Below are 13,205 nucleotides of genomic sequence, written 5' to 3' on the forward strand. Positions count from 1 at the left end.
TCTAGTCTATATATTTTATAGTAGCTGGATCATTAATAAGCTAGTCAAAAGCAAGATTATGAACACAATCATCACAATCACTAGGGCGAGGCTACGTCGCTGGGTTGACGGCAAGAAGTGAGAAAGCTTTGGTTACATAGACTTACTTAAAGCTTGCCTAAAACTAACTTTTTAACGATCTGGTTGCTGAGCCTTAATTTTTTATTACATGCTGTTCACAAGATGTTATTTATTGACAGTTGAACAAAATGAAGCTACGAGATGATTAATGACAATTTCTACAAATAGACGACATTCCTTTACAAATCATACAGATGGTCAGTCTATGGTAAGGACTGAGACTATCTCTATTTACCCGTACAATTAGAGACTAAAGACCTCTGTTGACTGTATTGAAAATTGCACAAGGATGCTGAATTTTATGTTGTCCCTTGACTTCCAGGTACAGACGTCTGTTTTGCATCATAAACGACAAAAGCTATACTTCTTACATGACTAGACTGTGTCGATGTCTATGTAGACGATACAATGAACGCTCACAATTATGTCGTTCCGATACTACAAGCAATAACTAGTTTACACCCGAAAAATCTGACTCTAGATACTGCAAAAATATATATTTTAATTCCAATCTGTGCAAACATCCCTCAGACATACGCAAAGTCTCCTTAAGTTGATGAAAATAATTTTACGAAAATACATTGCAGAAGCTTAATAGAGCTTATGAAAGCTTCTCATAATGATTTATTTTTTTTTTTTTGCTATTAAAATGAACGAAAATAAACTTTAAGTCAGGTCTGATAATATTCAAGAAGTTTAAGAAGACTTTATAATTTTCTTCTTTATCCTTTGTGAAGCTATGAAAGAAATTTTTTAATAATCCTCATCATGATTGTATAATAATGAGTATAGAAATTCTTATTCTGTATCAAATCCTCAATACAATTTTCATATGTGAATGAAATAATGGAAATACATATATAAGGAAATATTTAATCAGCATTTACTTGATATGTGAAATGTAATTGAAATGCTTCGCATGAATTTCTTTTCATTAAAATTTATTTAAATTCTATCCGATTGTTTTACATGAAAAAATTCTTAATAAATAAGGTATGTGCTGAAGCAATGGAAATTACGTGCATGTGATTACATGAAGGATACATTGTAAGTTTGTATTTAGTTGACAACTATACAAGAAAAATGAGTTTTTAAGGATTGAGTTTCAACGGTTTTGTAAAATTTGAATTTTACAGTTTTCTTAAATTTGAATTTTAACGATTTTTTAAAATTTAAATTTTAAAGATTTTGTAAAACTTGAATTTTAAAGCATGAAAAGTAATTCAATTTTCTCGGTATTGATTTCCATTTTTTCTCCAGCACGACCTACTTAACGCAATACTTTACAAAATTCTTTCCCATAATTGCCAAGAAAATTTTGAGAATTTTCCTCGAACACAGAAAGTAAACAAGATACTTGAATGTAACATGAATCCTCTTCAACCTGAAAATTACAACCAAGATGAAAATGACTAAACAGATTCTCAAAAGATAATAAATAAAAGTTATGACATGTACCATTGGTAATATGCTGCAAGCCTCTTCACATTATTCGTATTTTCCTTGAAATAATGTCTTTTTATTCCGGGAATGTAATGGCGAAAATATTCCGTCCAATTTATCTTTCGCATGTCAAAATCGAAACTGCCACGTTGATAGCTGAAATTCTTTGTTTTCTCCACCAGCATTTGGATGTTACGATTACCAAAATTCCATTCACGTAAACCAAAAAACGACATAATAATAAGAATTTTTTCCGTTTTTGCATTCAAACGACGATAAATCATCTCTTTACCAATCATGAATGCTAATATATCCATAATAAATGCCGGAATGGTGTGATAAGTGAAATGTAATATTTTGAACATAATCTTCGATCGCACAATGAAATACGAATAATACCTGAAAAGTACACATAACATGTGTTATTATCATGATTCTGTAATGACTGTTTTCTTTGAGAATTGTTTGCATTCTTTAATCCAGTGGTGGACAACCTTTCAGCTTCCGCGGCACAATCTTGCAACGAGGTACCACCAAGGCCTTCGCGGTAACCCTCGACCAAAACCTTACACGTTATACGGTTCATGACATTTTCAAAAAGTACACTTATGTGTCACGGAACACAGGTTACCAACCACTGCATTAATCCGTGATAATGGAATTTTGTAGAAATTTAAAAAACTTTCTGCCGGCAACAATGTTCATCCTTTGTAAAAATGGTCAGCAATTTGTAATTTAATTTGTTAAATAAAAAAGGGCACGAAAATTCATCAAAGCAACCTCTTTTTGAAAGTCACACTCGCGTGGGCGTTGTTCAAATATGATGTCAACCTACTTACTTTCCTTACTTACTTCGATGGCCATATAGATTAATTTTGATCCATGACCTGAATATATGAGGATGTCAATATAAAAAGGAATATTTGTAACGGTTATTCGAAATTCAAAATTTTGAGTCAATTTATCATTCGCAGTCAACTTCAGGTATGTTTACAAATAGAAGCTTAAATAAGGAGGATACTCAAGTTTTCCTATGTGAATGGCAAAGAATCACGTTAACAAACGAAGAACTCATGGAAGCCTCAACCACATGTCTCCACATAAACAATTGACATCACACATGAACAACCCCATACAAAGTAATTCAATTACACAAGGACTTCCCTTTGATCCTTTTACAAAAAAAAATAATTAAATGAGAATAAAGGATAAAAAATTACCATATAGAATTTTGGAGTGGCTCATGAAAGCCCAATGGCACTAAATCCATTAATTCCTTCCACTTCAAATTATTTTCATTAAACATGTGATTGTAAATGGGAATGTTTGAGCAGGTCCTTAAACGCTCTTGATAGCTACATTCATAGAGTATGGAGTAGATTGATGTCATATATAAATTTTTTGTTGGAAATGGAAAATGATAATGTGAAAATGAGTGAATAATGAGGGTTAATGTGGAAATTATCATACTTCTCATGAATATCCCATGCTGTAGCTATGAGGGCATTGATACAATAATCTACAGGCATGAGATTTGCACGTTTTGTGACATCTCCATAAATACAATGAATATGACCTTGTACAGTCGACACGACTACACCCGTTGGTCCATTAATATTGTCAGTATAACCAGGAAAGTCTTTGTAACTCGGTGTCACTATAAACATAAAAATATGATGATGATAAAAAAAGTTCAAAAAAGATATTAAGTCCTTACCAACTCCAGGCCTAAAAATTCCTGATGGCATGGAAAATGTCTGATGATAAACGAGTTTTTCAGCAAAATGCTTTGTAAGCGTGTACGTGTTTGGGAGATTTTGAAATAAAAATTGCTCTGCATTCACTCTGCCCTTCAAGTTGTGAATAACCTTAGCAACAGGAATCAATTCATTATAACTCAGTATATGATCGTAGATTTTCTCATCAATATCCTGTCGATTGCAATTTGAATATAGAGTTGATACATGAACAAAGGATTTTAATTTTTTGATGCCTAAGGCGAGCCTGACAATCTTCTTTGTACCCAAAAAATTAATCTGAATGGCGTCGTTCAGTGATTCATTGAATTTAACAGATGCGACTACATTAAAGACTATCTAAATTGTCATAAAAATTTGTGTTAAAATGAATATTTGGATACAACTTTTCTCTTATTGGATGTGCTTGCTTACCTGAACTTCTCCATGAAGACGTTCGAGGGTCTGACGATCTATATTCAAATCATAAGTATTGTAATCTACCTCAATGGGAATAATTTTACGAAGCACAGCTGGATTAGTCTCACGTAACATGTCAAATATCTACCCCAATAAAAATGAATATTAAATTTTTAGAGAATATTTTTTTTTTTGTTGCGTTTGTCGATATTTGTGCTGTGTCAGCAGGAAATAAGGAGATGCGGAGGTAAAAAAATGTTTTTAGGATAGGAAAATTGATTTTTTTAGATGGATATTAATATTTTACAGTTTAACGGTTTTTTAAGATTTGAATTTTTACGGTTTTGTAAAATTTGAATTTTCAATGTTTTTGTCCATTTCAGTAACACTTGAATTTTCAATGTTTTTGAAAGTTTTTGTCCATTTCTGTAAAATTTGAATTTTCAATGATTTTGAATGTTTTTGAAACAATTGAATTTTCAATGTTTCTGAATGTTTTTTTGTCCATTTTTGTAACATTTGAATTTTCATTGTTTTTGAATGTTTTTGACCGTTTTTTTTTGTTAAATTTGAATATTAACCGTTTGTGATTTTCCAATTGAGCTTCCTGAATCATTTCTATGACTTCTTTTTCATGCAAAATATTAACTTAAATCCTTTAACAGCAGTCTATTAGCACAGCACAAATAACCACAAGAGTGAAAAACTCACAGTTTCATTTAAAAATTTTTCCATTCTCCTCTCGACACTCTCGTTATCTTTACTCCGTATGAACAGATAAATTTTCTCCACATCAAAGCATCGTAACAACTTTTCAATTAGCACTTTACCAATGAATCCATTGCCTCCCGTTATCAAAATAATTGAGTCCTTGTAGAATGTTTCAAGTGGATTGAAATCTATGTAAATGACATTCATAACTCTCTATATATCCTCTACATAACATACTTGAGATGAACTAATTGAATTAATAAGTAGCACTTACTCATTCTGTTATCATACATGTCGTCGCTGATGATGATGATGATGTCAAGTTACGAACCTCTTTGAATGACTTCTCCTTTGAAACTAAAATTAAATTATGTTAAAGTAAAAGAAGTTTCCATCAAAGACACAGTTTGTGAGTGATGTTACGAGCTCAAGTGCTTACTACGATATGTTTAATATTTGTTTTACATTTTTAAAATAGTTAGCTGTGCGGTTGAAGCATGAAGTTAGTGGTGCGTAAAATAGCTCCGACAATACTTACTGGAAGAAGCCCGAATAGCACAAATCATTTAGATGATTAACAATCCGGCTCCAGACCGGCTTTAAACTAACCTTGTGCTTTATTCGACTCAAATTCGGTAGCAAGTCAGTCCACCATGTAAATGTGAAATTTAGATCGATTTGCCTTTTTGGAAGGAGGCTGTTGATATAGATAGTGAAGCATTTGATACTGGCAATTGGCAAAGGGCTATGGAATACAGCTGATCTGTTCGGCCAGTGAACTAAAGTAAATTAAGTAGCTGACATGTGCTACTCGGGAAAGCAATTATATGAAGCAGTGGCCAATTAAATTTTTGAGTTTATGGATAGTTTAAAATTCAAAAAACTAACAAGTTCTACTTAGGGTCATACTTGTCATGCAACCACACACGTGCTGCTATCATCCACTATGTCCAAAAAATGAGGTTGTGCAAATAAACATCACATTACTGTCACACAACCCCAAATGAGAAATTTATCACATTTCCACATATTTCCCCATACAGTATCGATTTTAAAACTTTTCAATCGAACCATCCCACGAAATTATTAAATAATTAAAACCTACATACGATACTCAATATTTTTTCAAAGCAAAAATAAAAAGACACTCAAAAATGTGTTGCTTCATGAAAAGGGGAAGTACAGAGCATGTAATGTACAACTTTAAATCTTCAAACAAGAAATGCACTAATGTACTCGAGTAAGGAATATAAAGTTTGAGTTAAAAATGAACAAGGAAATATTTTGCATTAAGGAAACTTATTCTTTGAACATTGAATATAACTTTACAGCACAATATGTACAGCTCAAATTCTTTTTTGCACTTGAATTTTACTTGGTAGTTTCAGCATGTACTCTACTTTTACGATAAGTATGTAATCTGAACTATATTCAGTCTCGAGAAAGATTTTCTTTTGAAAACTATTGATTCCTTTAAAGTTTAAACAGAAGTAAGCATCAAAATTGTACTTTAAAGCATTGATCTTTAATTAAACATCTCAAAAGTTTTCTTTTCACATAAATTTTAGTTATTGTAAGGTATGATGAATGAGAGTTACATTGCATAATCATACAGCATGCAAGTTCTAGTATCATATCAAATTACACAATGCAAAATGTTTATAAAGGATGTATTTTGTGCAAGATGATTTCCATTTTGTCTAGGTTACATGTTGTTGCTGTTAATAGCTGGATGTAAACTGAGAAGACCACAATTTATTTACTAAGAAAACTTTTTGCATAGTTTGAGGATAAGGAAAGCTTTTAAGAGTTTTGAAGGAAACAAGAGTGCCATTGAGTCTAAAATTAGATTCCATTGAAATTCTTCTGACTTTTAGTAAATTATACCCGAGCGATACATCAGGAAGCTTCCATTTGATGTTACTAATCTCGAACATCCGGAAACTGGTAAAAGTCTGAGTACGAAACTGACCAAATGTCAAGTGCAAACCTTTTCGTGATACATATTCCCTGTTACCACTAAATAAACCGCTATCGACCGAGCTCTTTGTCGGAACATGCACCTGGCAGAATAGATGACAATCCTATCCAAACAACTCTGTCTGAATCAGGACAGGAATGTTAACAGTAAGTCGTAAAGTAGCCCTAATGACAGCATGATGGTTGATTTCAACAAAAAGGAAGGTTCACTGCTGTTTGTTGCTAGGTAATAAAACTTGGCGGAGCCTTCTTCATTTGTGTCCCTCGGGATAGATTCTCTCAAGATTTGCTCAGGATGTTTTTAGTTCCAACAAAGTTTTCATTCATTGAAATGTTTTAATTTAGAAGTTATGCAGTTATTAAATGAAGTCATGAGATTTTCTTACATTGATATGCACTAGTTGGTACTCAAGTAAGATTTGTGTAGCTGACAATGATGCACCTTACATCCATCATAATGAATCATAAAATCTCAATTAATATTCCAAGAATGTTAAATTTATCCACAATGACTTTATCATATACAAAAGTTATTTTAAGATTTTCTCCAACTTCTCCCTATCCATAACATGGCAAGACCTTGAATGTTGTAAAACCATATGCGTCATCTCAATTCAAACTTTTTCTACACCTACATCCCAACTTTTTGAATCTTACTTTCTTATGAAGAATATATCATATTTGCATATTCCTTTTCATAGTTTATTACATCTTCCCTTAAACATCATCATCAGTAACATCATGAAGCATATATAGTTGTTAAAAAAAATATGAAATATGAACTACTCAGAAATATGAGAAAAGGATTTAAATTTAGATTCACAAAAGGAAACTCGTTTAGTTCTTTTACAAAACCTTTTTTTCTATTCAATATCAACAAAATATATCCATATGTGTAAAAGCTAGTAAATGAACACAGTCAAAACGTCCTTCTTGATGTTTTCAGGTCATGATTTTCCAGAATCAAGTTCTTAATTTTCTCCTCGAGAGTCTTTGTTAATTCAACAATAACAACTTTCCATTTCTCTTTATTCTTCTTGTTATTTTCTATTATTGCACGTAATTTCTCCACTTCATATTGACAGAGTTGCTTTGCTTCCTTCTCATCAGACATCACAGATTTAATTTTCTTCAATTCCTTGTCAGTATCGGCCTGAAAATTCAAGTGAATTACAAATTAATTAAATGTCTATTTACATTGGAAGTTCCATAAGTATGAGTTCATTGATTCATGTACAAAGGAACTGGCACAGCATGTGAGAAATTAATTAAGTTCCTTGAGATTAGAATATTTCTTGGAAGATTTGCTTACGCTTTAGACTTTTAATGTTGGATATACCTTTGTAGCAACTAACCCAGAAAGCACACTTCGTAGAAATGGCTGAAAATCCAGCTCCAGGTCAGCGTGATGCTGCTTCCAGGATAGATTCGATGAAATTTGACCTCAGTCCCTAGTCAAGTCGGCATGATGCCGGATTTACACAATGTGCTTCCCGGGGAATATGCTTGATAATTTTATCAAAGATCAAAGTCAGCTAAACCTAGTCAAACCTAGCCATCCTACCTTCCTACTTTCCTTAAAGTAATTTAAATCTTCAAACCATCCCTTACTTAATATCATGTAATTTCAAGTGAATATCCATAGTCACAAAGAGTAACTAACTTGAACACCCAGTTGTTGCTGAATAGTCTATATATTTTTTCTCTCAGCAACAATCTATCTGACCATGGCAACATACTGTGAAATAAAGCTTTTACTCTTACAAAGCAATTCCAATTAATCATTTCCGAGCGGCACGCTCAGTAGAAAGTATTGCACTAGTATTGATAGATGGCAAGTCACATGATAAAGTCAGCTTCAAGAGGTTTCGGTACTGAGGGTGTCAGGGAGGTCATAGAGCATGGTTGGTATGTACAGCCAACAAAGTAAATAAAGTAGGAGCAATAGCATATGCAGGGGGTTTTTTGTCCCTGAGTTTGACAATAGACTTCATGTTCACTGCATTGACAGGATGCGTCCATGCATTTCTAACTTCTTGTCATCAGTGCCACATCAAGCACTACTACGACAACTCTATTGTACCAAACAACCATTATTGACAAATCAATCTCAGAACTAACCCACAATCAACTTTACATTCCATCCTAAATCAATCATGTGTCACTTTGAATAAACAACTACATATTCAAATCATACATGCCGTCGCGATACTTACAAGTGTTTTCACAGCAACTTTCAAATCCTCGCCGAGATACGAATTTGTCATTTCAATAGAATGCAATTTCTCTTCAAGCATCTTGACTTGGTGCATTGCAGATGTTGTTTTGAGTTTTTCATGTTCCACCTCCTGTTTCAGACGTTCAATTTCAATTTGAGAATATTCCATTTCAACTTTATGCTGTTTTCGCATGTCTTCTATAGTCTTGTCGACTTTTTCAGATGCTTCCTTCATTACCGAGCCAATTGTTCGTGCCAAATTGTCATGCTCTTCTTCGAGCAGTCGTTTCTCTTCCATAAGCTGCTCAACTTCCGCCATGGCACCCTCGGCAACTTTAATCGTTTCCTGCATCTTTAAAAATGATTCTGTTGATTTTTGCATTTGTTGTTTGTTGAGTTCATTCGACTCGTCAAGCAGTCGTTCAGTATCGTCCTTTTCTATCTCAAGGTTCTTTATTTTCTCTAAAAGCTGATTATTGCTGTCTTTTAATTCCATATTTTCTGTTTGGATGCATTCCAATTTTTTCATCAAAATTTTAAAATTCTTTTGTAAAGTCGCATTTATTTCCGTTTTCTTCTTATTCTCCTCATGACATTCATTCAATTTCATTTTCAGTTGCCTCACTTCCATATCATATTCATTTTTAATCTATGAAAATGATGATTTATATCCTGTTTTTATTGTGATACATGTTATATAGAAAATATGAAAGGAAATTACCTTTGCCATTGAGTTCTTTGGAATTTCATGCTCCAATACGGATGCAGTCTTCTGCCATAAATTCTCATACATTTCCTTTTCCTTGGGTATTTATGATCATGTTACAGGATATTGCGTAATGTGCACATAGATGAGTTGAGAAAAATGAATTTTAATTTATGGATTTAATTTGTATCAACATTTTGATGCTCTAAGCAGTTGATGAATGGAAATTGAATGTTATTAAATTGATAGCAATGCTTGCTTTTGTAGTTTATTGAAGTTGAGTTGGCAAATTATTTATTACAAGCTTATGAACATGGTATTATACATAATAAAGCTAATTACTTTGTGTGGTACTTTAATTCATCATTACTAGAATTTGAGGATGAAGAGAATCAACTGTTGGATTTAAGCTGTGTATCCAATAAAATAGCTGTGTATTGAGAACTGGATAGAGAAAGAAGGTTTAAGTGTGCTTTGTGCCAAACTGTCTAACAACATCTGGTAGCTCAGTGGTAGGAGCATGCGACCAGAAATCGTATGATGTGGGTTCGAGTCCCACTCGGGCTGTGTTGAAGAAAAGTGTGTTTTTTCTTCTAGAACCTTAAAAGTAGGCAGGACAATCAAAAGGATAGCAAAAATCTGCTTTTATGTCACAAAAGAGTTCGAACTTCAATAGAAATTCTTTCAAAATGGAATCCTCTTAGCTCTAAGGTAAGCAGCCCGACCTTAACCATTCAACGCTGCAACAGCCACAATAATACATCACAAAGCATAGTTTGAGTGTTCTAACTTAAGATATACACGAGATATTGATCCATGGCCATGCTCAAATCATTTCAATCAAGTTTTAGCCAGTGATTCTCTGATAAGCTGAGCTTTCCAAATTCTCAGAGCACAAATCTTCCTACACTCTAAGTCTTATTCTTCAACAAAAACATCAACATCACTTCAATCTGCCACTCAAGCCAAAAATTCTCCTTTATGCATATTTACCTTATAACACAGCATAAGCTGATTCCTCATATTATTGAATATTTTATCAGCTACTTCAATATATGTACTTCTAAATTCAGCTATAGGATCATCAGGAACTTGATTTCTAAGTCTTACATTCTCAGCAACAACATTCTCAAGATCTCTTCGTAACTTTCGATTATCTTCTTGAAACTTTCTCGCTTCATCCTGTATTTCAATGACTAAAGCTTCATAGTTATTCATTAAGTTAAAAACTTCCCTAGAAAATCCAAATTGATGATAACAATAAAATTAGTAGATTGAATGACACAAATGAATATAGATGAACATACCGAATACTGTTGTCTGGATTCTCTTCACATCCCGTAATTGCATCTTGATCCAATGATTTATTTTCAACTTTCTCCGTCATTCTTTCCTTATTCACTTAAAACGAAATTCACGCTTAAATAAATTAGAATTAATCAGACTTTATAAATGCGGATATAACCATAAGTACGGAACAATCTACATACAGTTCACAAAAAATATATATAAAATGCAATGCAGTATAAAAAAAAGGGGGAAGTACTGAAAAATATGAAAAAAAAATTATTTTGTTTTCGCTTTTTTTATTATTATTTTTGTATGTGCCGTCATAACCCAAAGCAACGGTTGCTATGGCAAAAAAAATTTCATTTGTTTTGAGCGCCGAATTTTTTTGTTCATAAAAATTCTGATTAAAAAATATTTTTTTCTGTGCTGAGGAATAAAATCCAATTTAAATTAAATATGCCAATATTTCCGCAGCGGAAGTTTACTTTCAAGCATCCGAAACAGAGAGAATTAAGATTAAATTCAGTTCCCAAATATAATGAGGATATAGACGATTTTAAGAATATTAAAATAAAGTTGAGTAATGAAAGGGAGCTTCAATTTGTTGACGGAGAGTGGATAAGCATAAAGAAGAGTCAGCAAGAAGGATTTGATGATGTTGTAAAATTGGTGAGGGAAAATAAAAAATTAGAAAATGAAAATTCTATTTTAAATGTTAAAATGGACATCATGTTGGATTTACTTACCGAGTGCATATCCGAGAAGGAAGCAATTACGATAAAATGAGTGAATATTTGCAGATATTTTTCATTTTAATAAATGCAAAAATGTTTACATGGACGGGATGCAAATTGAATTTCAATTTTTAGATGATAATTTGATTCTGGTGAATTATGAAGGAATAAATTAAATTTTAAACACATTTGGAAGATTAATAATCGATTTTTGAGTGTATATTTCAATATTTTTACAGGTTCCACATTCGAATGTGCTGTTTTTTGTTAAATTCGATGAAAATTTCGCCCTTGAGGAAATATTTATATTTTCATAACTTTTCTCGTTTAGGTGTTTCTCAGGAAATTGCTTCAATTGCGAATGAGGAAAGCTCCAAAGTATCAAAATTGAATTGTTTGAATTTCAGATTTTGATATAAAAGTTATGCAATATTTTTGTGTGTTTTGTTTCAGCCATTTTGCAGTATTTCGAAATTCAAAAGTTTTGAAATTTTTGGAAATTTAAGTTTTGAAATCTTTGAAATGTTAAAATTTTGAAAATTTGAATTTTAAAATTTTTGAAAATTTAAGATTTGAATTTTTTGAAATTTAAGATTTGAAATTTTTGAAAGTTTTAAGATTTGTTTTGAAAATTTAAATTTGAATTTTTAAAAATATAAGTTTTGAAATTTTTGAAATTTAAGATTTAAGAATCTTTTTCAAGTTTTAAAACTATTGAAAAATTTTAAAAAAGTTTTGAAATTTTTGAAAATTTTAAGTTTTGAAAAAAATTTGAAGATTTTTGAAAATTTAAAATTCAAAACAGTAAGCATTTGAAGTTTTTATTTTATGTTGTTAAACAAATTCAAAAAAACATTATCGTGATAATTAAGATAATTAAATTGAAACATGTAAGAACATCTTCAGCATAATTCTTTCCATAATTAATATTATTTTTAAGTGCCAGATATTCTCAATGTAGACAAACATTCGTGTCAGTTTCAAATCCCTACCTAAATTTTAAAACATTTGATAATTAATCCTGACAAAATCCTTTTAATTCTCAAACTCTCGTTCCCATACATATCTCCAAAATATACACATTCAACATTTATTATATTTGAAAAAGGATGCATTAACATGCTACATAATCATGTGAATGGAGCTAGTTTGTGTATTTAATACTTACACTTCTGTAAGTAAAATTAAACATTTTCTCAAATATTAATATCAATTACTCAGCTACAACGTTGTAAGTAACAAGCTCTCTTGCACTAGAACAAGTAGTAAGGAATGATGATGATGAAGAAAAAAGGAATTATATTTATACTATTCTCTCTCTCGTGCATCATATATCGTAGGAGAAACGTACAAATTATGATTTATGCTCAAGCGGCAAACTCATATTTCATTGAGTCCTCTTAATTCATCCTTGTTAGCGCTGTATGTTTCTCATAGCAACATGTGTTGAATGTGTGTTCCTCAACTCGCTCATTTTTTTATTTATTTTCATCACTGTGTCTATGAAATGATGTCTTTTATGAAAGCATGTCTTATACTTCTTATCTTTATCCATCTCATACTCCTGCTTTTTGAGTGCACGACTTGTTTAATTACCCGGAAACATTTAACGAAAAGTTGAAGAAATCTGAACATTTTTCTACCACGACTTTAAATAGACGAGAAAAAGTAGCATTTTTACTTACCTCATTAAATTTCTCTTTTCTTCTTTTTCTGCAATTTCGCGATAAAAAAATGTACTTACGTGATTCTTTTGTGTGATGCAGACGGAAGGCTTTGTTGAGTCTCATGCTTTTTTATCAACATTAATTTTGAAGAAAATTTCTGTTATTTAGTTAGTTAGTTAG

The 13,205-nt window shown here is 31.8% G+C and overlaps 2 protein-coding genes across 2 annotated transcripts; both read right to left on the bottom strand.

The window, feature by feature from the left end:
• Window positions 1-1,386: 1,386 nt before the first annotated feature.
• On the bottom strand, window positions 1,387-3,854 carry LOC139089508 (fatty acyl-CoA reductase wat-like). Its single transcript, XM_070639063.1, has 6 exons — window positions 3,735-3,854; window positions 3,281-3,659; window positions 3,034-3,220; window positions 2,784-2,918; window positions 1,579-1,962; window positions 1,387-1,504 (listed from the first exon to the last, which is right to left on the bottom strand). Exons 1-6 carry the CDS (start codon window positions 3,852-3,854, stop codon window positions 1,387-1,389), a joined length of 1,323 nt encoding a protein of 440 aa, XP_070495164.1.
• Window positions 3,855-7,329: 3,475 nt separating this feature from the next.
• LOC139089509 (girdin) lies at window positions 7,330-10,743 on the bottom strand. Its single transcript, XM_070639064.1, has 5 exons — window positions 10,642-10,743; window positions 10,328-10,568; window positions 9,350-9,430; window positions 8,627-9,277; window positions 7,330-7,563 (listed from the first exon to the last, which is right to left on the bottom strand). The coding sequence occupies exons 1-5, from the start codon at window positions 10,719-10,721 to the stop codon at window positions 7,330-7,332; spliced, it is 1,287 nt and encodes a 428-aa protein (XP_070495165.1). The 5' UTR covers window positions 10,722-10,743.
• Between the last annotated feature and the right edge of the window lie 2,462 nt (window positions 10,744-13,205).

Source organism: Chironomus tepperi, unplaced genomic scaffold (genome assembly GCF_022539635.2).
Source record: "Chironomus tepperi strain 1889 unplaced genomic scaffold, CSIRO-AGI_Ctep_v1 contig_177, whole genome shotgun sequence".
Lineage (NCBI taxonomy): Eukaryota > Metazoa > Arthropoda > Insecta > Diptera > Chironomidae > Chironomus > Chironomus tepperi.

Excerpts from the sequence above, each read along its gene's own strand:
- LOC139089508 (XM_070639063.1), bottom strand. The coding sequence starts at position 3,854 with ATGTTACGTGAGACTAATCCAGCTGTGCTTCGTAAAATTATTCCCATT. Across the intron at positions 1,963-2,783 it reads CCACTCCAAAATTCTATATG|GTATTATTCGTATTTCATTG; the intron begins GTAATTTTTTAT and ends TGTACTTTTCAG. Across the intron at positions 1,505-1,578 it reads CTTGCAGCATATTACCAATG|GTTGAAGAGGATTCATGTTA; the intron begins GTACATGTCATA and ends TGTAATTTTCAG.
- LOC139089509 (XM_070639064.1), bottom strand. The coding sequence starts at position 10,721 with ATGACGGAGAAAGTTGAAAATAAATCATTGGATCAAGATGCAATTACG. Across the intron at positions 9,431-10,327 it reads AGCTTATGCTGTGTTATAAG|GAAAAGGAAATGTATGAGAA; the intron begins GTAAATATGCAT and ends TAAATACCCAAG. Across the intron at positions 9,278-9,349 it reads CAAAGAACTCAATGGCAAAG|ATTAAAAATGAATATGATAT; the intron begins GTAATTTCCTTT and ends TCATTTTCATAG.